Source organism: Diabrotica undecimpunctata, chromosome 2 (genome assembly GCF_040954645.1).
Source record: "Diabrotica undecimpunctata isolate CICGRU chromosome 2, icDiaUnde3, whole genome shotgun sequence".
NCBI lineage: Eukaryota > Metazoa > Arthropoda > Insecta > Coleoptera > Chrysomelidae > Diabrotica > Diabrotica undecimpunctata.
Genome location: NC_092804.1, coordinates 122,560,049 through 122,582,934, shown reverse-complemented (window position 1 = coordinate 122,582,934; position 22,886 = coordinate 122,560,049). Strand labels below are relative to the sequence as shown.

General features: G+C 34.1%; 1 protein-coding gene across 1 annotated transcript in view; it reads left to right on the top strand.

Moving 5' to 3' along the window:
- LOC140434834 (pancreatic triacylglycerol lipase-like) overlaps nt 1–22,886 on the top strand; it is a 148,122-nt gene that overhangs the window by 84,333 nt on the left and 40,903 nt on the right. Inside the window, 2 exon segments of the mRNA XM_072523399.1 lie at nt 4,455–4,565; nt 16,080–16,232. Coding sequence (XP_072379500.1) covers nt 4,455–4,565; nt 16,080–16,232 — 264 coding nt within the window.

Below are 22,886 nucleotides of genomic sequence, written 5' to 3'. Positions count from 1 at the left end.
TTGGTAAAGCATTCCCTAGAGGTAAATCCTATTTTGTGGTATAAATATTTCATCATCGGCATATCAAATCGTTTTCTGTTTATTTGTTACTATTCTGTATACTTTCTTTATTTGTACTTTATAATTTTGCTAGTGATCAAGTCGAAAAAAAAAAATACTCGGAGAATCTCTTTTCGTTATGTCTTTTCAAATGATTCTATGATTTAATGTTCTATCGTAGCAATAACATTGTACTCTTGTATATATTTTCTATTATTTTAATTATATCTACTTATATGTTGCTGTCATATATTATTACATTAAGTATATCACATCTTGTATTTGCAGTCGGTCAAAACCTTTTGTTTACTCTATTGGATTAGTGACTACTCCGAGCTCCCACGTCAAAGGATTAGACTGGGCCTCAAAGGGAAAATCTTTGACCAGTGTGTGTTACTTGTACTCAGTTATGAAGCGGAAACATTAACTCCCACAAAAAAAGGCATTGAACAAGATTCGCGTGACTCAGAAGGCTATGGAGCACCAGATATTGGCTGACTCTGAAAGACCGAATCCCAAGCGAAGAAATATACAGTAAAACAAAAAAAACAGACTCTATCAAAAGAATAGCTTCACTAACAAGAAATTAGGAAGAACATGAAGCTAGACTATCATACCACCGGCGGAAAAAACATTTTGTCCAGTGGAGGCCAAGACAAGAAGCACTACGTAGTAGAGATTACCCACCAACCAGATGGACTAACGACCTAAAGCGTATTAGCCGTAACTGGATTAGCCGCACAAGACAAAGACAGATGAAAAGAGCTGAGTTGCTGACCAGCAGTGGACACGTACCAGTTGATGAGGATGACGAGTGGCTAATCTAATAGATTCATGACTTATATTCCAAATTTTACCAGAATAAAGCATCTCTTGTTATGTTTGGTGTTTCTGGTAAACCATTTCTGTTGCTCTTTTTGAACAAGTTTGTTAGAAAATGGATTCACATGTCTTATTTAATGTGGATGATTTCGCACAGATAGAACTAGTGCAGCAAGCTGCATATATTTTTTTTTAAAGAGGATGAAACGTCTACTTAAAATTTAGGATTATATGCTTTAAATAAAAGAAGATAAGCTTCTTAAGAAAGAAATCTCCTTCCTGTGCCGTGCACATAAAATATTTACCAGTATACTTAACCATAGAAAACAACCCAGGTAGGATTTAGGCAAGGAAGATCAACTATTGACCAACTATTCATGGTTGAGCTGGTCTTATGTAGAGCCTGAGAATATGACATAGATCTCTATAATAGTTTCGTCGACTTTAAACAGAGATATGACTTAATAAATAGGGCGGACTTACTCAAAATATTAAATGAATTTAAAATACCGTCCAAGTTAGGCTCAGCCGAATGACGATGACGGGTACAGTGGCTCAGATACAGATAGAACATGAGATGACAGACCTATTTCAAATAACAAAAGGATTAAAACAGGGTGATGGGCTGGCACATTATTTACTATAGTACTGGAATACGTAGTTAGAAAAACATCGGAAGGTAGAAACAACACACTTATTAATAAATCAGTCTAACTGGCAGTATATGCAGATGACATCATCTGACATCATATGACAAATATCATGGGCAGAACCAAAGCAACAGGTAAAAATACGTATACGAAACTTAAATCATATGTTAAACAAATAGATCTGTCAACAAACACTAAAAAAAACTAAAATCCAACAAAAAAAGTACAAAGTCAATCGGAGAAAGCAACACGACCCTACTTGATAGTTGAAAACTTAGAAAAAGTAGATAGCTTTATATATTTAGAAGTCAACATCACAAAGGAGAACATTGACGATGCAAAGCTTAGCAGAAGAATTAATCTAATAAATGCAGCATACTTTGCTGTGAGTCTGATATGTAAATCATGAGACGTACATCAAAATCTAAGATACGAATCTACAAAACCATAATCCGAATAATCAATAGCTAGGACTGTGAAATTTGGCTGGAAACCACATAGATATCTTTGAAAGGAAGGTACTGAGATGAATCATCATTATCAACCTGTATGCGTTCACTGCTGGGCATAGGTTTCCCTCAGCTCTTTCTATTTGTCTCTGTCTTGTGCGGCTTGCATCCAGTTATTGCTAACACGGTTCAGGTCGTCAGTCGATCTAGTTGGTGGGCGTCCTCTGCTCCGTATTGCTTCTTGTCTTGATCTCCACTCTTGTCAATACGTTTTGTCCATCGGTTGTCTGATAATCTGGCGACCTATCCTGCCCAATTCCATTTAAGCGACGCGATTTTTTCGATGTCGTCTGTTGTTTTTGTTCTACAACGTATTTCTTCGTTTGGAATTCGGTCCCTCAGAGAGACACTCAACATCTGGCGCTCTATAGCCCTCTGAGTCACGCGAATCTTATTTGAGTGTGAATTTTTCCGCTCCATAAATGAGTACAGGTAACAGACATTGGTCAAAGATTTTACTTTTGAGGCATATGGGTAGATCCGATTTAAATACATAGTTTAATTTACCAAACGCTACCCAGGCTAATCCTATGCGACGTGGGAGCTCACATGTCTGGTTATCTCAGCTCAACCGAATTTCATGTCCTTATTAGTACTTATACTATGTAGTCTGTACAAGAATCCTTCCATCAACAACAATATTTTGATTTAGCACCAGGTTAGTCATTATTTGCGTCTTGTTCATATTAATCTTTAGTACGACCTCCAAGGAAGCATGATAGAATTTTTCAAACATTATTATTACATCATCCATACGATCGGCTATAAGGATGCTCGTTCAGATGTGCTTTCTTACAAGTATGTTCTAAAAAAGCATTGTGAATAGTTTTGGAGAGACGGTGCCTCCTTGCCGTACTCCTCGCTGTATACAGAATTTATTTATTTCTTGTTCAGATAGTCTTAAGCTAGCTATGGCATTTTTGTATATTTGATTATATTAGTGTAGCGATGGTCTATTGAGCATTCTGTCAGCGCTTTTAACATTTTCTGATGGTTTTTGGTATCGAATGCTTTCTCGTAGTCGACAAATATCAGTGCCAATAGTTGGTTGTATTCTGCAGTCTTCTCTATCAGGTTCTTTATCACTAAGTGGTCGTTAGTGCCGTATCTCGATCTAAATCCAGCTTGTTCTCTAGGCTGATAAAAGTCAAATTTAGCGTCCAGTCTTTATTTGATAATTTTTGTGAAAAGTTTATAAAATTTATATATGTGTGAAAGCAAACCGATAGGACGGTAGTTTTTTAGATCTGTCATGTCTCCTTGCTTGTGTAACAAAATAATGACTGCATTGTTCCATTGAGAAGGAGTTTTTCCTTGGTAGATGCATTCGGTGAAAAGCTTGGCCAAAGCCTGGATAATTTTATTTCCACCTAGTTTGATCGCTTCGATCGCTACTTCGTCATCGCCAGGGAATTTGTTATTTTTCATTTCTAAAAGTGCCGTTTTGATTTCGTATGTTATCGAGTTATTTCTGAAATTAATTCTGATCCCTGGTTTGTGATTTTGGGCAGGGGCTGATTTTGCCTTTCGTCGGTGTTCTCACACAGAAATACTGAGATAAATACTAGGCCCTATAAATGAGATCAATAGGTGGCGAATCATATACAATTTATAAAATATATAATTTATATAAATAGCTATCTTTAACTCAGTATATCCGCCTACAGTGTCTTTAATGGGCAAGCCATGTATTTAGGATGGAAGATAGCAGGCTTCAAAAAAAACTGTTGAATGAAAGAACGTAGGGGAAGAGACCCGTTGAAACACCGAGAAAGTGACAAGAGGATGATGTGGATGAGGACAGCAAAAATCTCCTTGAAAGTCGATTGTGTAGGAGAATGGCTACAGACCGCAACGAATGAAGAGGTTTGTTTGCTGAGGGAGACTGGAGCTCGAATTGGACTGTAGAGCCATAGGATGGATGGATGGAAGGTATCCATATTATTTCTTAACGTTTTTCATGCCTTCTCATTATATAAAATCATCGAGGACTGTTAAGATATTTCACTTAAAGATCTAATTGCAAACTCAGGGTATATTTTTTTATATTAGTGAAGAAAAGTAAATATTTCCTTTGAGGATATAATATAATTCTATTTTTTTAAGTCCTAGTCGAAGTCATAATACCTGGTTTAAGATCGGACTAATATATTGTAATGTGATCTGTATATATTTCACACCCTTTCCAATGTTTGGAAAATGTTCCACAAAGAGGGTGATGTACAGTTCTTAAAACTTTCTTTATTATTGTGTCCGTTTTATTATGGATTCAAACCGCTGGCCCTGTTTTTTTATTCAGAATATTTACATGTATTTGTATAATAAATTTTATTTGTTTTATGCAGCATATTTTTAAATATATTTGAATAAATTTAAGTTTTGTTGCACAAACTTCGAAATTATAAATATACTAAAATATACAAATATTTTTTAGGGTCAGTTAATTAGAGCCAACAATCAATCGATAGAACGATCTAATTTAGATATTAAGAAAAAAACTAAATTTATTATTCATGGATTTATAGATACACCATTATCGAACTGGGTAAGTACAAAGATTTTTTATTTCATTAAAACTATGAATTATCAGTTGCCAAAAACTTTTTTTAAATGTGCTACAACAAAAATTTCTATCTCCACACGCGTTCTAAAATATAACGTTAACAGCATTTAGAAAAAAATAATTAATGGTAATAAATGTTTCATTACTTCATACAGTAGATTTATTTGTTCTTTTACTAAATAATATCTTATTTATTATCTGTTTTAAATTACAAATCCATAAGTGTAGCAGGAAAAAGAAGCAAGTAAACTTTTATATCAGTGGCGCACATATAATTTTCCTGAGGGGGGTTTGGTTGGGCACCGAAATTTTTTTTATGCTTCCTCCATTTTGAGTCCTTAAAATTTGGATTTTAGTTTAATTTAAAGTACTAAAGATAGCAGTGCCAAGGATTTAGGTATCTGTTATCCTGCCTACCAACTAAAATCACCATCTCCTACTTGTGCGCAGTTGACTGTCGCACGTACCGTACTCGGAAAGTAGGGTGGCCGCTGTAATGCTGACGACAGTTTTGGAACACTCCCTTTTCTTTTCTAGATCTTATCTCTGTCGTTGGTCCGGTTGGTGTTTCTCTTCTTCTTTTTTCTTCTTAATTACTGTTCGGATGTAATTGTGAACACTATTCCATACCTCCTTACTTCGCAGTATAGGCATTTATCTGTATCTGTTTTTCTGAATCGATGAAGATACTCCCTAAAAAAGACAATCTACCCAGTCCCTTAGGTTCGAAATCAGCATCTTAGTCCACTGGGTAACATCTTCCGTGTTGTTTCACTATTCATGCCATTTTTACAATAATCTTTCCCTTTCTTCTTTTTTTTATGGGTGTTGTCAAATGCTCTCGTCTCTAATAGAGATGTCTCTTTTCTACTGCTAACACATGCAGAGGAACAGAACCCGTGATAGTTTACAAGGCCGCCTCAGATACAGTCCTGTAGGCGTATGCTATTCGCAACAGACTCGTTCTGTCTACTCTTATCATGAGCCTAATATTAGGTACCTAAATATAATGAAAAATATTATTAATTATTGTGTATTAATTATTGTGTATTTATACAATAATTAATGTATTATACAAATTTAAAGTGGTAATTTAATTATTAAATTAGCGTTTTGGATTTTTTGCATTGTGTGTAAGATAAGTTACTTTTTCCTATTATTTTTTATATATTTTTTACTTTATATCTCCTGGGGGGGGGGGGTTAACCCCCAAAAATCCTCTGGGTGCTCCACAGTTGTATATATCTAGAAAAAATAGATAGTGTAAAGACTGTATGTGAAAGTTTTCTTTCATATGACCTTGAAATGAGCTTATGGGAATTTTTAAATATGAATAATAGGAAATATAGATAAAAAATTTAAAAAATCAAGTTAGTACAATCTTAAAAAATTTCTGATATCCTCTCAAATGAACAAAATGAATGTAATATGTGTCAATAGAAATGGTCTTGAACTCGTCCCAGCTGATTATCGCAGGTGTGTTTATGCAGAGTACGGCGATATGTAGGTCAAAGGAACAAAACTCGAACCCGACAAGCTGTGAAAATAGCTATGAAAGATCAAGCTCCAGACGTTGGGCGCTATTTAAGTTTCATGTAAATTGAACCAGGATGGGAAGAAAGAATGTACAAAAGTGAAACGAAGAATTACACTCTAGAAAGAACTCTAACTACGTTCACTATGCAACCGGCACTCAGGTATTTTGAAGGACACAACGGCGAGCTTTGGAACGTAACTCTACAGATCGCTTGTTAGGAACGATAATGAAGGAACTCAGAAAGAATAAAGAAAATGAATCAAGCTCACTAAAAAAAATGGTCAAAAATTGAAACAAATAAAAAGGAAAAAAGGCCCCACCTTATTTTTTTTTCGAATATTAAGGAAAACTCAGGAATCCTAATATCGGTTTAAGTAAGATAAAAAATATGACAAATAGGCTATACCTACCTCTCTTTAAAATCAATATTCATCTATATAGCCAAAAGATCAGAAACAATAGCCCTTACCTTATACGGTTGCTTATCACACTTGTTAGTATTTATTCATACGTAGTCCATTCATATGTAGTCATTTGCAATTTACCAACAGAAATGATAAATATAAATTAGTCATTTAATTGGCAAAAATGATCTTAATAATAAAAATTAAACAAAAAAATTTTCAGAATAAGAGAAAAAAATTTAGAATTTATTTTGGTCATTATCATATCATGATATGTAGGTAGGAGAATTGTCTAATATTAAATCTACATACGGATTTAGCAGAACATGGAAAAAATACAATAAATTTTATTCAATTACGAGAGTATCATGCAAAAAATTTAAAAAAACATCCCTACCAAACGCACTGTCGGTTTTTCACAACATTAGTATTAAACACTGACAAGTTTTTATTATTTGTTAAAAAAAAATAGCTTGACCAAACATCTCCCTAGGAAATTTCAGTTCTATTAATTTCTTCATTGAACAGAAAAAACTGAACAACAACTGATTATACGGAAGCTTCAGATCTAATTTTTAGTTCTTCATGGCTTCTATAACTTGCTGGCAAATATTTATTTGCCGTAAAACGTTTCTTGGCTTATTTCAGATGCCCCTGAAGATGATCTAGGGATCAAAAGTACTTGGGCAAGATTAAATTAAACTGTGCTCGATATATGCCTTTTATTTGATCAAAGTTCAAATATTTATTTACCGTTTTTCTGGTGCCAAGGCACGAAGCGGCGATAACTCTATAATTCAACTGCCTAGATCGAAGTCAAAATGGCAAGCTGATGGTACTGGGGTAATCCCAACACCTGGCGAAACGCCAGATCCCCGACATGTCCAAGATCGGAATAATTTAGAGATGCCAACTCTCTTTACCATAGATATTTCGCTTATGGACCAAAAAAATTCTACAATATTAAGTTGAAAAGTAAATCGGCGGCTTATAAAGCGAATCAAAGATGTTATTGGCAATGAATATTGGTGAGTTTCTTAAAGATCATACAAAACACACAATACAAGGTCCTCTGCGCTTAATGGTTAAACTGTTAGGTCATAGAAATCCGCGACTTGTGCTCGACGGGTTGGAAATCAGTTTACATTATTAATAGCCACGGAGCAAAAATATTCTGGGAAGGTAATAGCTTTTAGCGATTTTTATTTACAGCTTTTGACAGGTCTTATAAAACAAATTAGAACAAGACTTTGATGTCATACTATCGGTATAAGTTTTTACATGCATTACTTTTATCTTGGATGTTTTAAAATAGAAATATCTTAAAAATTTGTAAGCATGAAATTCTTGAGGATTCAGAAATTCTATAGTTTCTTGAGGATTATTTTTTCTCTGGAAGCCATGTACGCCAGTCTTCATGCAGTTAAATGGCTTAATTTACATCGTTCTTTATCTATTATACAAATACTTTTATTTAGATATATGCCATGGGCCAGAGCCATTGCCTTAGAATGACATCGAAAATTCTCGTAGCAACAGTAACATTTACGGGAACTGAACTGGGAACTTCAGAAATTCTACTTCAGCACAGTTACGGGAACAGTAACATTTACGGGAACTGTGCTGAAGTAGAATTGTGACTGAGGCAATTGAGACCTATTTGGGGCACAGAGTCCGCAACCGAGTTGGTTTTGTATCTCCATTCGTTTATTTTTAAATTCTTATTTTTGAACTATATTTGTAACGAAATGCAGCTTCTTCTTCAAGTGCCATCTCCGCGGCGGAGGTCGGCAATCAGCATAGCTATTCGGACTTTTGAGACGGCTGCTCTGAAAAGTTCATTTGATGTACATCCGTACCAATCTCTCAGGTTGCGCAGCCATGACATTCTACGCCTTCCTATGCTTCTTTTTCCTTGGATCTTTCCCTGCATAATCAGTTGGAGCAAGGTGTATTTCTCTCCACGTGTAATATGTCCAAAATATTCCAATTTTCTTGTTTTAATTATATTTAAAACTTCTATTTCTTTATTCATTCTTTTCAGAACCTCTTTGTTTGTGACGTGTTCTGTCCACGATATTTTCAGAATTCTTCTATACACCCATAGCTCGAATGATTCTAGTTTTTTCATTGATGTCGCATTCAAGGTCCAAGATTCCATTCCATAAAATAAAGTCGAAAAAACATAGCACCTCGCCAACCTAACTCTTAGTTCCAATTTTAAATCCCTTGTACATAGCATTCTTCTCATTTTGTTGAAATTTGCTCTAGCCTTTTCTATTCTGATTTTGATCTCCTAAATGTAATCATTTGTGGAGTTAATCATTGTTCCCAGATATGCATATTTGTCCACTTGTTCGAAGTTGGTTCCGTTTATTAGAAGATTCTCGTTATTTCTTTGAGTTTTCGATATTCTCATAAATTTCGTCTTCTTAACATTCATTGTTAGACCATACTCTTTTCCATACTCCGCTATTCTGGTCACCAGTCTCTGAAGATCTTCAATATTTTCGGCTAAGATCACAGTGTCGTCCGCATATCTAATGTTGTTAATGGGAACTCCATTTACCTTTATTCGAGCAGTTTCACCCTCAAGAGCGTTTTTCAAGATCTCTTCGGAATAGGCATTAAAAAGAATTGGCGACAATACGCATCCCTGTCTCCTCCACATCTTATTTCAATTTCTTCTGACAGCTGTTCGTTAACACGTACTTTTGCTCGCTGTTTATAGTATAAATTTGATATGATCCTGAGGTCGTTGTAGTCAATCTTCTTTGATTTCAGGACATTCATTAATTTTTTATGTCGTACTTTATCGAATGGTTTATTATAGTCAATAAAACATATGTATATATCTTGATCGACGTCCAGGCATCTTTGTATCAGTATATTAAGTGAAAAAAGAGCTTCACGCGTTCCTAGGCCTTTGCGAAAACCAAATTGTTAACGTTCATGTCCAGTTTGTGATATATTCGGTTATGGATGACTTTTAGTAGTAACTTTAGCACATGAGATATCAAGCTAATGGTGCGGTAATCGCCTGCATTCTCTTGCGTTTTTCTTTTTGGGGAGACAAATAAAAATCGACGTTAACCACTCTTTGGGTAATACGCCTGAACTATAAATTTGGTTCAAGAGTGTCACTAAAACATCAATGTGCTTCTCATCTAGAATTTTTATGATTTCTATAGGAAGCATGTCAGGTCCAGGGCTTTTCCCACTCTTCATTGTTTTTAATGCGTGTAATATTTCTTCTTTTGTAATTTATTTATTTACTAATAACTATTTATTAATAACTATTTATTATATCTATTTCTTCTGACGTAAGTTCTATGTGCTCCAGATCTCCTCTTTCATCATCGAACAATTCGTCGATATATTCTACCCATCTTTGTACTTTCTCTGTTAGACACATAGTTGTAATTACTCAAATTTCGTTAACTCAAAAATAATACGATAGTGTTACGCCTCGACATTGGGGCGCCTTGCATCGAGAATGAAAACTTTTCCACCCAGTCCGTCCTGCGTGAAGTACTGGAGAGCTAGGACTCACCAGTCTCAGACCAACACGAAGCTATACTTATTGAAAAGACTATACTTTAAAATTAAATTAAATTTAAAAATTTAATATAAATAGTTGAATATTCATGTTATATGTACTAATTTAGTAAAAGAGAACCGTCCCTATCATGATAGTATCTGTTTTTATTTGATTGGTTACAACTGTTTTTTAAGAAGACAACTTTTTACTCATCGTTTCCAAATCGTTCCAAAGCAATTTCACAAAAAAAGTATGTTCCTATTAACTATCACGATTTAGTAATCAAAAAGTCAAAGACTCTGTAATGAATCGTGATCTAAATTGTTTGGTATTCTGTCAACAGATATCGTTTCCCTAAGAAATAGTATTTTATGTAAATATTTTGTAGATAATTAGTTTCCACATAGTTTTATAAAAGAAGTCGTGTGATAAATCCATTAACCTTGTTTACAATGCTTTTTTACTCTTGCAATAAGTTGATGCCGAATGCTAATTAACTTCATCAGAATATTAAACACAAATAAATTCCTAATTATTGGGAAATATAGAAAATGAATGACACCTTGAATTCGTGTTTAAATATCCTGTGCACAAATGCAATTAAAATAACATTCTAAAATGAAAAATATGTACATACTGAGTACCTATTTAGCAGTTTTTAAATATATGGTAGCTGAAATAACTATTTATGCAACTGCTGCAAAAAATTGCACGCGATGTGAAAGCCGTCAATCCGATTCTTACAACAAACCGAGTGCAATGAACATATTTTGTACGAGTTGCATAAAATATTTTTCCTACGTTCATGAAAAAACCAAAAATATTTTATTTACTAGAACTAAGTGTACCAAAATAGAAGTGTAATCTAATAGCAAAATATTTAATAATTAACTATATATCTTCTTAGTGTGCGTCATCTTTTAAGGTAATTGGTGATCATCAAGGTTCATTTTGCTCTACAGCCTGTCTGCAGCAATTCTGAATAAGTTCTATTGTTTTAAATTCCACTCCAATGCTTTAAATTTTTCAAACCGGATGTTTATCGTCTCCCCTATCCTCTTTTTTCTTCTACTCTTTCTTGTATAACTATTGCATCAGCTCATATTTTTATTTCTTAATAAGACCAAAATAGCTTATTTTTCTTTTTCATCTCCCATAAGGTTTTCGTGTTTGTTACATGTTGTGTCCATTATATTTTCCATATCCTTGGATAGCACCACATCTCAAAAATAGAAAGTCTTTTTTCAGTTGCATCCGTAAAAGTCCAAGCTTCAACTCCTAATAATAGGGCAGAGAATATGTAACATTTCATTGCTCTTTTTCTAATTTCTATTCTGTTTTCCATTGCAATATACTGCTTTTATCTTATTGAAAGCGCTTCTCTCATCCCAATGCCCCGCTTTATTTGAATGATCCGAATTCCTTGTTTATTAAGCTCACATCCCAGATAATTGTAACTGAGTACTTTCCCTAAAGCTGTTTTTTTAAAGATAAATTATTTAATCTTCAATTTTATTTTTCCTGAAAATCATGATTTTTGTTTATCTTTGTGTCCAAAAGCATTCCATATCTCTCGTAGTACTGCATAGTTCCATCAACCAACATCTACAGCCCTTCTGTATCGTCTGCACATCTGAGATTATTCACTAGTGTTCCGTTAATTTATATGCTTTCATTTACGTCTTCTAGTCTCTTTAAGCATCTTTTCTGAGCTCATATTAAAAAGTAAAGGGACAATAATACACATCCTTGTCGTGTAGAAATTTTTATTAGCATACCACGTTGGGTGCCACTTGTAACAATATATAATAGCTTATAGGGGGTTGAAAAGGGGAACTGAGCAATTACTAGGCTGGAGATAGGGTAAGCAAATAAATTGAAACGTTTGCGAACGACTACTCGTGTTTTAGTTGGAGAGCTGGGTCGTGGATAAAGGTTGCTTTATTTGAGGGACTGGAGAATCTAACAAACAAAACTAAACAAAAAAAGAAATCAAAAAAATACTTACAGATATGTCCTGGGCAACAATACACAAGAATATTCCCAAAGTACAAATTTAAAAATGTGTATTTAAAATTGACGCCGTTTAAAAAATCCTCTTTTTAGTTAAAAAAAAGTTTTTCTCTCCTAAAAAATTTTAAGGGTGAAAATCTTTTTAAAAGAAATAATTTTTAAATCCTGGTTTAAAGAGAAACGTTACATATTTATTATTATTTCACATAAACAGTTATTACAAATAAAATTATCCAAAGTTAGCAACAAACCTTACATTAAGTTTAACCTTTTAACAAAATAGAATTTAAAATTTTGGTTATATACCAAGTGACACAAAAAGGATAGTACTTACTGTCATATCTTCTTCTTTCTATGCCGTCCCCATTAACGGAGGTTGGCGACCACATTTTTAAAAGCTTCTCTGTCTTTTACAACGTGGAATAATTCGTCTACAGTCATGTCTGTCCAGTCTCGAATATTTCGCAGCCATGACTTCCTCTTTCTACCTATTCCCTTTTTGCCATCGACTCTACCCTGCATGATGACCTGCAGAAGACTATATTTATTATTTCTCAGTATGTGTCTAAGATATGCAGTTTTGCGTACTTTTATCGTTCTCAACAATTTTTTGTCTCGACCTGTTTCTTACTGTCATATATTGAAATAAAATATCAAACCTTTCTGAATTCATAATTAATTATCAAGGTCAACTGTATTTAAAAGAAAACTAAAATATGACGGTTAGTTGATCTATAAAACTTATGTTTATTTAAAACTTTTTTAATTTGTCACGAAAGTGAATCTTAGAATACTAAAGAAGAATGTTTATTTTACTTAGAAAAATTTAATAAAAACTACTTTGCTTCACTGGCTATTATTTCCTTTTAAGTTATTAAGAAACTTTACTACCTTGGAACTGGATACAAAAAGAAACACACTGTCCCACACAAACTTCAAATGATCTGGATTCAACTTAAATGAGATAAACTGGACAAATCTTGGGAAGGTCAAACATCAAATTGGACTTCAGGTTATCCTGATGATAACAAAATGTATTCTTCAAAACTCGGCTACTTAATTTTTACTTAAAACTAGCTGAGCCTCTTATCCCTCCGAAACGCTGTTTTTCAAATCCCTTTGCATGGAATACAGCATCCAACAAACCGGTAATTAACTAACTCACTAAACAAACACTGCCAAATAGCATTTTAAGATTAAATTCACCTCCTTCTAACTCATGGAATTAAAGGAACTTTTTGTCGTTTTTTTGAAACTACCCCTGAAAAAAGATTTTTTCTGTTCAGAACCCAATCTGCTTCTCCTCGAATCTTTCAACTTTTCACTCTTAGCCCTCTCTTTGTCCCTGTCCAGTTTCTAACTGCCAGCCAATCGGAACTCTTTTTAACTACGCTTTTGATTCGATGATTAACCTTAAGAGAGCTGGGCTTTCGAAATTGTAGGAATTTATTTAATTAAGACGCAAATAGACTACGCAGTGAATATTCTCTTTATGAAATTTTTATGCATTAAATATTCGATAGTTATAAGGAAATTTTTATGATACAGCCGTACTCCTTATCTTATATTTATCTCTTTAGATTTTTGTCGATCCACTCGTAGACTGTACTCGTTTTCTGATATCGGTATAAAGTGGTAATAATTCTCACATCCTGATCATCGATTTGTGTGTTTCTTAATATGTTTTCATGCCTTCGTATAGCATTTTGTCAAAGGCTTTATAAAAGTCAACTAGAGATATGAATACGTCACAGTTGTCATCTCGATATCGTTATATGAGTGTTTGTACAGTAAATAATGTCTCTCTAGTGCCAAAACCTTTTCTAATAAATCAAGTTGGTTTCCTATTATTACATCGTTTAGTTTTTTGTAGATACTTTCATGTGTGACTCTTAAAAAGACTTTTAAAATATGGTTCATCAAGCTGATTGTTCTATATTCTTTACATCTTATTGCGTTGAGTTTTTTTGGGTATTGGGCAGAACACGGATATTAGTCATTCTTTCAGAATTTTCTCAGTGTCGTAGAATCCATTGAATAATTTTACAAGTGTATCAACGTGGTTGTCTGTTAGTAACCCGCTGATCAATAGTAGACCAAGTCTAGGGCCTAACTAGTAAAACAACATTTTTTGCAAAAACTATTATTTATTCGTCAAAATAATCTCCTTTAGCGGCAATACACTGATTCGAACGATTTTCTAATTTTTCAATGCCGCCCTTGTAAAAAAATTTATCTTTGTCTTCAAAATAGGCTTTAGTTTCGGTTAATTTCTCATCGGAGCGATATTTCGTACCACAGAGCATTTTTTAGATCGCAAAAAAACGTGGTAATCGCTGGGAGACAGATCTGTACTACAAGGTGGGTGCGGAAGCAATTCAAAGCCCAATTCGTGAATTTTTGCCATCGTTTTCATCGATTTATGACAGTGTGCATTGTCTTAGTAAAACAATAATTTTTTTAAACAAATGAGACCTTTTCCTTTCAATTTCGGATTCAAACGCTCCAATAAATTAATGTAGTAGTCGCTGTTGATTTGTTCTTTATGTTTCAAGCTATTACTTCCTCATTTCTTACGACGAAACATTTTTTTAGATAGGAAAAAAGGTGGTAATCGCTGGGGGCCAGATATGGTCTACACGGTGGGTGCGGAAGCAATTCAAAGCCCAATTTGTGAATTTTTGCCATCGTTTTCATCGACTTATTACACGATGCATTGTCTTGGTAAATAAACAATTTTTTCTTGAACAAATGAGGCATCCTCCTTGTAATTTCGGCATCAAACGCTACAATAAATAAATATGGTAGTCGCTGTTAATTTTTTTCTTTATGTTTTAAATACTCAATGAAAATACTTCCTTGTGGATCCCAAAATACTGAGACCATAACCTTTCCGGCGATTTGTTGCGTCTTTGGTCGCTTTGGACGGCTTTCTCCGGCTGTTGTCCATTTAGAAGAATTGATTTTGGAGTGAAGTGATGGATCCATGTTTTATCCATTGCGATATACCGATGCAAAAACTTCGACTCATTCCGATTAAACATGTCCAAACATCGCCGAGATTCATTAATTCGTTGTTGTTTTTGCTCTGGTGTGAGAAAACGCGGCACCCATTTGGAAAACAGCTTTGTCATACCCAAATGTCCATGTATATTAGTTAAAATACTACCCTTTGATAACATTAGAGTGTCAGCTATCTCTTCCAAATTCACTTTGCGGTTTTCTATAATAATTTTTAGCATTTTTTCGATGTTTTCCGAAATAACTGGATCATTTGGGCTTCCAGAGCGCTCAGCTTCATTGGTGTTGGTACGAGCGCCTTTGAATTCAGCAAATCATCGTTTAATGGTTGTAATCGACGGAGCAGACCTCCGGTAACACTTTTTGAGCCATCGCTCAGTTTGGACGGTATTTTTTCCATTAAATAACAGTGATAAATCAACACACTAAATTGGTTTTAATCCATTGTTTATAAAAATCACAAAAGTAGCCTTACGTTAAACACTGTAACTCGGTAAATAATAATCCAAATGACATGAAATTTTAACAGTATGCTTTTAAAGGTTAGGACTACCGAAATGTCAAAGGGAAAATTCATTAGAGTCGTCTTCTCATAGTTAAGACTTAAGACCAGGACTTATTGACCGACGTATTAGTTTTAAGATAGATATCTGTAGATATTTCTTCCGGTGCCAAAGCTTTATCTTTTTGTGCTTTTTTAACTTTCGCTTTAGTAATTGCAGGTCCATTTCTTCCTTCCGAGTGTATTGTCTCCATGTTTTCGTCGTCTTCAAATAGCTTTTTTTATGTATTTTTCCCATCTATCTTCGATGGCTCTATATTATTATCCAGTTTTATCCTTTTTATTCAAATATATGGAAAGTTACTTAATACTTTCGCCAAACCGAAAGTTGCAAATGACAATTCGATTGGTTCAAGCAAAATAGTGTCCAAATAAAATTTTCTCATTTATATTAATCATAATTTCTTTGTTTTTTTAGGTAAAAGATATGAGAGATGAACTACTTAAGGCCCAAGATGTTAACGTGATAGTCGTAGATTGGGCTGGTGGAAGTTTACCTTTATATACTCAAGCAACAGCAAATACTAGACTTGTAGGAATGGAGATTGCCTATTTAATTAATTATGTAGTGGTAAGTAAAAAATGGATATTAAATAACATACACTGCTATACAAAAAATTTGCCATTAACTTTCCGATACCAATCTATAGACAGCAATATGAACTAAAAATTAATATAGACAAAAGATGTATATATATATATACCTACATAAATATACGGTTTGTAATTGAAATAAAAATAATTTATTACGTCGACTTTAATTAATTTATTAAATATCATCGGTAATATATAGATAATCATCTTCTAGCAATTAAATATGCCGACAAAAGAAATTTGTATTTATAAACTCATCGAACGGTAAACGAAAATACGATTGGCAAAGAAATGCAGGTCAGATCTAAAATTAATAATAATTTTAAATTCTTCAGTGCACTGACATACTTTCTTGCATAAGTATTATATAATTACATTAGGTCGATAACTTTAAACAATTTATCAAACTACAAGTTAACTATTTAGTATTTGCAAAATAGTTCTTAACATGGTTTAATCATTCAACGGCATTTTTGTTTCGGTATTGTTTGCAAAACGCTTTGATTGACAAATACATGCATGTTTGTTGAAGACGTCGTGACAGTGACACAAAACACTTATTTAAAAGTTTGCTTCAATAGACAATTTAGAACGTGTATTATTGGTTTTTTGCATTTGTTGAAGGTGCACTGTTTTCTAAATAGCTTTATACACACTTTGCTTAACTTAAGATTTATTTTGTATTATTGCCTTAAATCTTTTCTCCGGTGGTCTTGTGTTGACCTTAAAACTCGTTGAAAATGACTCCGTAGTTTTTTTGGATCATTACGTTTTCTTTTTTATTATATCGTTAATAATACGTTCTATTCCCTTTGTTTTAATATCTTTTCGTGTTATTTATTCTACTTAATATAGAGTAATTCTTTGGGAGTTCCAATTAGACGTTTTAGAGACATTTGACATCATTATTATCTGATTATACCTGAAGTTAACTAAAACTGCCTTGTTTTAAATGTAGTGCCCTGTATATTAGTACGCACTTTAAAAGAAAAGCTCATGAGAACGATCTCAACACGGTTATGCTACTTTACTCCAAGTGTTTGACGAGATATGATCAAGTTTATTATAAAACAGTGTTCGATTTGACACCCTATATCTTTATAAGCAATGAAACTGAAACATTTTGTTTAAAATATTTTTTTTAGTTTCGTGTATTTTGATGGAACTTGACTTTTTTTGGTATTTTGATGACTTTTTGTTAAAAAGTCAGTTCATCCTGTTAAAAAGTCAGTTCATCCTCTAAAAGATTTATTATCAGATTCCAGTGTGATCACCGGATTAATAACGTCTTCTAAAAAAATTTAAAGAGGTTGTTCCATTGAGATTTCCTTCAAGAAATAAATCCAATTTATTTCTGTTCGATTAATTAATTATTTAATTCTTAAATTAGCTTCTCCTCAACAGAGGTTTTGTACTACAACTGCAAACTCCTCTCTGTCTTCATTTGTTCTTATTATATTTTTAAATTTTTTAAGTCCTGTCTATTTTTGGATGATTCTTAGCAATGATAGTATTTTCCTTCCTAGTCCGCTCCTTCCGCCGATCTTTTCTGACACTATTGATACTTATTAGTTCTCAGTATGTGGCTTAGGTATAATGTTTTCCTAACTTTCACTGTGTTGAAAAGTTTTCATTCCTTACCTATTATATGCAACACTCTTTGTTTGTGGTATGCGATGCCCATGAAATCTTGAGTCCCCTGTAAATTCACATTTCAAAAGACACCAATTCATTTAGGGTTGATGTTTTAAAGGTCCACGTTTCAATTACATAGAGGACAGTCAACCAGACAGACTAGTCGGGTTCCCAGTTCCAGAAAAAATCTTCTGGCCTGTTCTATTCTCGCATATCTAAAAGCCCCTGATACTCAAAATTTAGATATTAGTTAATTTTTCTCTAACGCGCCCAATTGGAACTGCCAAAGAATCACTTTGTATAATCGGCAGCTATTATTCTGTTATGCTAATATTAACTTATTTAAATCAACCATATGGCACAGGGAATATAACCTCGACTTTTGTTGTATCAAGCGACTTTGATGTTTTGTATTAAACGACTGTAGCACCTCTGAACCTACAGCTGGGCATACGAATTCCCCTAAACAAGTCCAAGACCAAGATGGAACTTTACACGAGCAAACTGGGAAAAGTTCGCTTCTGACCTTAATAAGGGCCTGGGTTTGATACCTCCCGTCAGTACGAACTATGCTCGTTTTTTCAGGGCTGTGATAAATACAGTCAAGAAGAGCATGCCTGGAAAATATCGAAAACAATATATCCCGGAATGATGTCAAAATAGTGATATGTCATACCAGAATTTTCTTGAGACTACAGACTAAGAGATCACAGATGAACGTATTCATAGTCTAAGGAAACTTGGACTTCAAAGCTTTCAACAACGGAAATCAAATATAAACCCAAACTCAGTGGCATCTGATATTGTTTCGACATCAAGAGCGACCACAGATAAAGTTCACACACGAGATGTAAGAAAACATTTAAAATCCTTGAATCGATCGAGACTGAACATTTCTTCACAAACATAATTCAGACCAAGAGAATCTCACGATAATTTTAACATTCAAAAGTTAAGCAATACTAAAACCGGGTAAACCAGCTGAGAACCTATCGACCAATTGCTCTGTGTCGGTAGCTTATAAACTACCTGAAAAAATAAATGTTAACAGAATAAGCCCAAAAATCCTCAAAGTTATTCCAATTGAACAAGCAGGTTTTAGGCCAAATCGTGCTTAATTAGTGCTATCTCTCTGTACTTATATAAAAGCCAGTTTTCAAATAAAACGAAGCAGTTCTGTTACTTTCATAGATCTGTCTGCAGCTTTCGACACAGTCTGGTGAAGAGGAATTATTTATAAACTTTTACGCACTATTCCTTGTAAATTCAGCACCAGATTAATAGAAAATATGCTCACCGACAGAGTGTTTTAAGTAAATATGGGATCAGAAATAAGCATCCCTAGAAAACTCAAAAATGGTCTGCCACAAGGCTTAGTCCTCGCACTGCTGCTATTTAGCCTTTACATTGCAGACATGCTGACAACATCAGCAAAGTTTGGCTATGCCCATGACCAAGCTTTATTAATACAAACAAAATCCCTAGAAGGAGCTGAACAGATTCTGACCGACAACCTAAAAGTTATAAGAAGTTACTTTAAAAAATGGAGACTTCGCCTCAACGACTCTAAAATTGAAGTGACCTGCTGCCACCTAAACAACAAAGTGGCATCAAGAACACTGAACGTTCACTTTGATAATACACGACTCAACCACAATAAATATCCAAAACACGTAAGCTTATCTTTAGACAGATCATTGGGCTTTACAGAACATTTGTACAGTTGCCAAGAAGCTAAAAACCAGAAATAACATCATGCAGAAGCTCTGCGGCACAACATGGTGGGTATCGGCATCCACACTCAGGTCTGCAGGCTTAGCTCTTGTTTATTCTGTAACTGAATATTGCGCACCCATATGGATGAATAGAGTTTACGTTTAAAATATTGATCTCCAGCTTAAAAACACTGTTGGAGGAATCAAGTCCATACCAACCCCTTGGCTACCAGTGCTGAGCAACCTCCACCAATACACCTTCGCCGACTCAATCTTATAACCAAAGAATATAAAAAAATCCTTAACAACACGTCGCTTTCGATTCATCTGTCGACTGCGCTCCAGAAAATCTCCCATACAAACCGCAGAAACGGCCGCAACCACCAGGTTCAACATGATCGCCACATGGACCCATGAATGATCGGAAGCTCAACCAAATACAATTATACCTTGCATCAGAGAGATCAACTGTCTCCCTGCTGCAAACTTAACCACGTCAGAACTCAACATGGTCGATGTGCGTATACGTTGCACAGATGGGGTAATCTACCATCACAGTCATGTAGCTGCGGTGAGGTTCAATTTATCAAGCGCATATCAAGCAATGCGAAGCTCGAGTCGATTAACTACATTATTCTTGACAATTAACAATCTCGATATTTGCCTATAATTAAGTATTTTTATATAGAGACAAGTTTAATTTGACTTATTTATTGTTTATTGTAATTTCATAAATGTGTCGAAATACCATACATTAAATAAAATAAATAATTATGTTATGCTCTAGTATTCTCATTACATAAGTTATTTTCACAAGTCATGTTTTTTTAGATTGCAACTTTTACAGCAATCAAGTCCCATATATTTTCTTATGCTTATGATGTGCGGAATGAGTTGTAAATATTGGGTCATAGACCAGAGTTTAGTTATTTGAACCAAAAATATGGCTACTGGATTAAATATAACTTAATAAAACTATATTTTAAAGTTTTTATTTGTTTTTGGCATGCGCTATTAAAAAAGATCAGTCATTTCAATAAGTTTTTGCAAGGAAAAGATCTGACAGGAGATTCGACTGTCCGGAACCTTCAAGGTTTTTTAACGCTCTTGCAGTCTTGCAGAAAGTTTGTTTCATCTGAAACCATTACTGAGGATAAATTCTTAGCAAGCATAAATAATATGCCATCTAAATTCTCAAAAAAAAGAGATAAAGAAAAAATTGGCTGTTGAGTAGTGAGGTGATCAAGCTCTGAAAGGTACTGAAAATGTGTATCAAGTAACCAAGTTAGAGGTAATTGATCAGATAATTGCGGAACTCAGTGACAGGTTTAAGGCTTTAAACAACATAAACAGCAAGTTTGATTTTTAAATGCAGATTTAGAGAAAAGAGAGGAGGATCGGGTAACGGGTGGCAAACTGATATTTTTGCGCTCCCAAAAAAATCTCTTAGTTCCAGCCCTGGTTATAACTCACACTGTACATCACACTGTAAGCTATATTAATTTAATTTCTAAGAATTTTGATGGGTCTTAGCTCTGCCGAAAATTTAAAGGGGTGGAACCTTATTAGGAATATAACACTAAACATTTTATTGGTTATAGTTGACGTTATAACAATATAGATATCCTGATTAATATCGAATGTTAATTTGTCAAGCTTCAACTGCTTTACGTAGCGTTATGCCTTCACACTTCCTAATACATTTCCACACGCCCACACATGCTCTACTGGGTTTAGCGATCGTCTTCTCCAATTCATCGTTCCAATATCAATACCATTCAAATAATCTCTTACTATGAACTTAGATTATAATTCTTCTACCGTTCATTAAATTAACTAATCCTTGATGTTAAAATAATCGTAAGTTAAATTTGAACTTATCTAAGAAGAGAATCTTTTCTAACTGGTGGATTAATTTGAGATATTATCTCTCAAATTATTTTTAATTGATTGTGTCACAAATTTTTGATTCGTAGCATTTTTTCGATCAAGATAATAAATTATCTCCAGACTGAACGTGATTAATTTTGTACGCCAATGAATTAATATGAAAAGAATATCAAATAGATTTTTTCATCTTTTAATATAATTCTTTTTTCATTCTAAGATATAACTCATAGTATACAGTGCCGTTTTAAATATCTTGCCTGACTCCTTCCGGGGGATCAAAACTCAAGAGGGAGAGATGGTATTAAGTCACAATTAATGGTAATTAAAATTACATTTTTAACTAACTGAAGGTTGACGCTGCGATTTCCACTCCGGAAATCATTCTTAAAAAAGATTATTTTTAAAAATTCTGGGAACTAATGGTATAACCAAAATGAATTTTTGATAGGTTATGTCTTTCCAAAAATTGATATACTTGACCTCGATCTTATAGGCCAATAGAGATCTTTTACCTGAACTTTCGAAGAGCTCTATTATTTCACTCGGTATTTCATCGGGCTCCGTTGCTTTTCTGGTCCAGTCTATGGCTATAGTCCAGTCGTCAGAGATTTGACCTCTAAAAATCATACGAACAAGCTGAATATTGCTGAGAATGTCAATTTTGGGACCCCAAACAAATACAAAAAAGTTTACCATTTTTACCCCCCGGCTCCCCTTAGTGAAATGTAGCTGAGATAATTTTGAACAAAAATATTTATTACCACTTTTGTGTAGAATAAACCGTTCTCTCAGAAACAACGCTTTTTTGCGTTGGTTGGTTTTTATAAAGGTGTTAAATATATAACGTTGCGCGATTTTTGCCATTTTATACGTTTCTCATGGGATTAATAAAATTTATCACTTTCATTAACCAGTCGTATTGAAATTTCCATTGTTAGAGCTTAATCTTCAAAATTTATAACATGAAATTTCGATTTTGAGTTTTGACAACAAATATGCGGCATATAAAATATGTCTAAAAAACGCAGAATTTAATCTTTTAAAGTACAAATGATCAAACGTGCCTATTCTACAACTCATTTCGAAGTAAATTTGGCCAAGCGAAAGATTCTTTACACCCCTGTCTAATTTAAGAGGCGCCCGTACTCGGGGCTATCGTTTAGTTCCTCGGCCATAATGATATTCCTGGGAAAACTAGTGTAATAAAAATTCATTATTCTAGCGGTTACCATGGTTTTGACGTGACAACGTCTTAAATTAGGTTGTGGCTCGGAGTCATTCATGAAAAAGTGTAACGCCCGCTCACGTCTGTTACGATGAGTCACCGAACGAGAGAGAGGCCCGCCGGACCGGCGAATGCCTTGCGTCTCTCTCCCACTCAAACATGATCG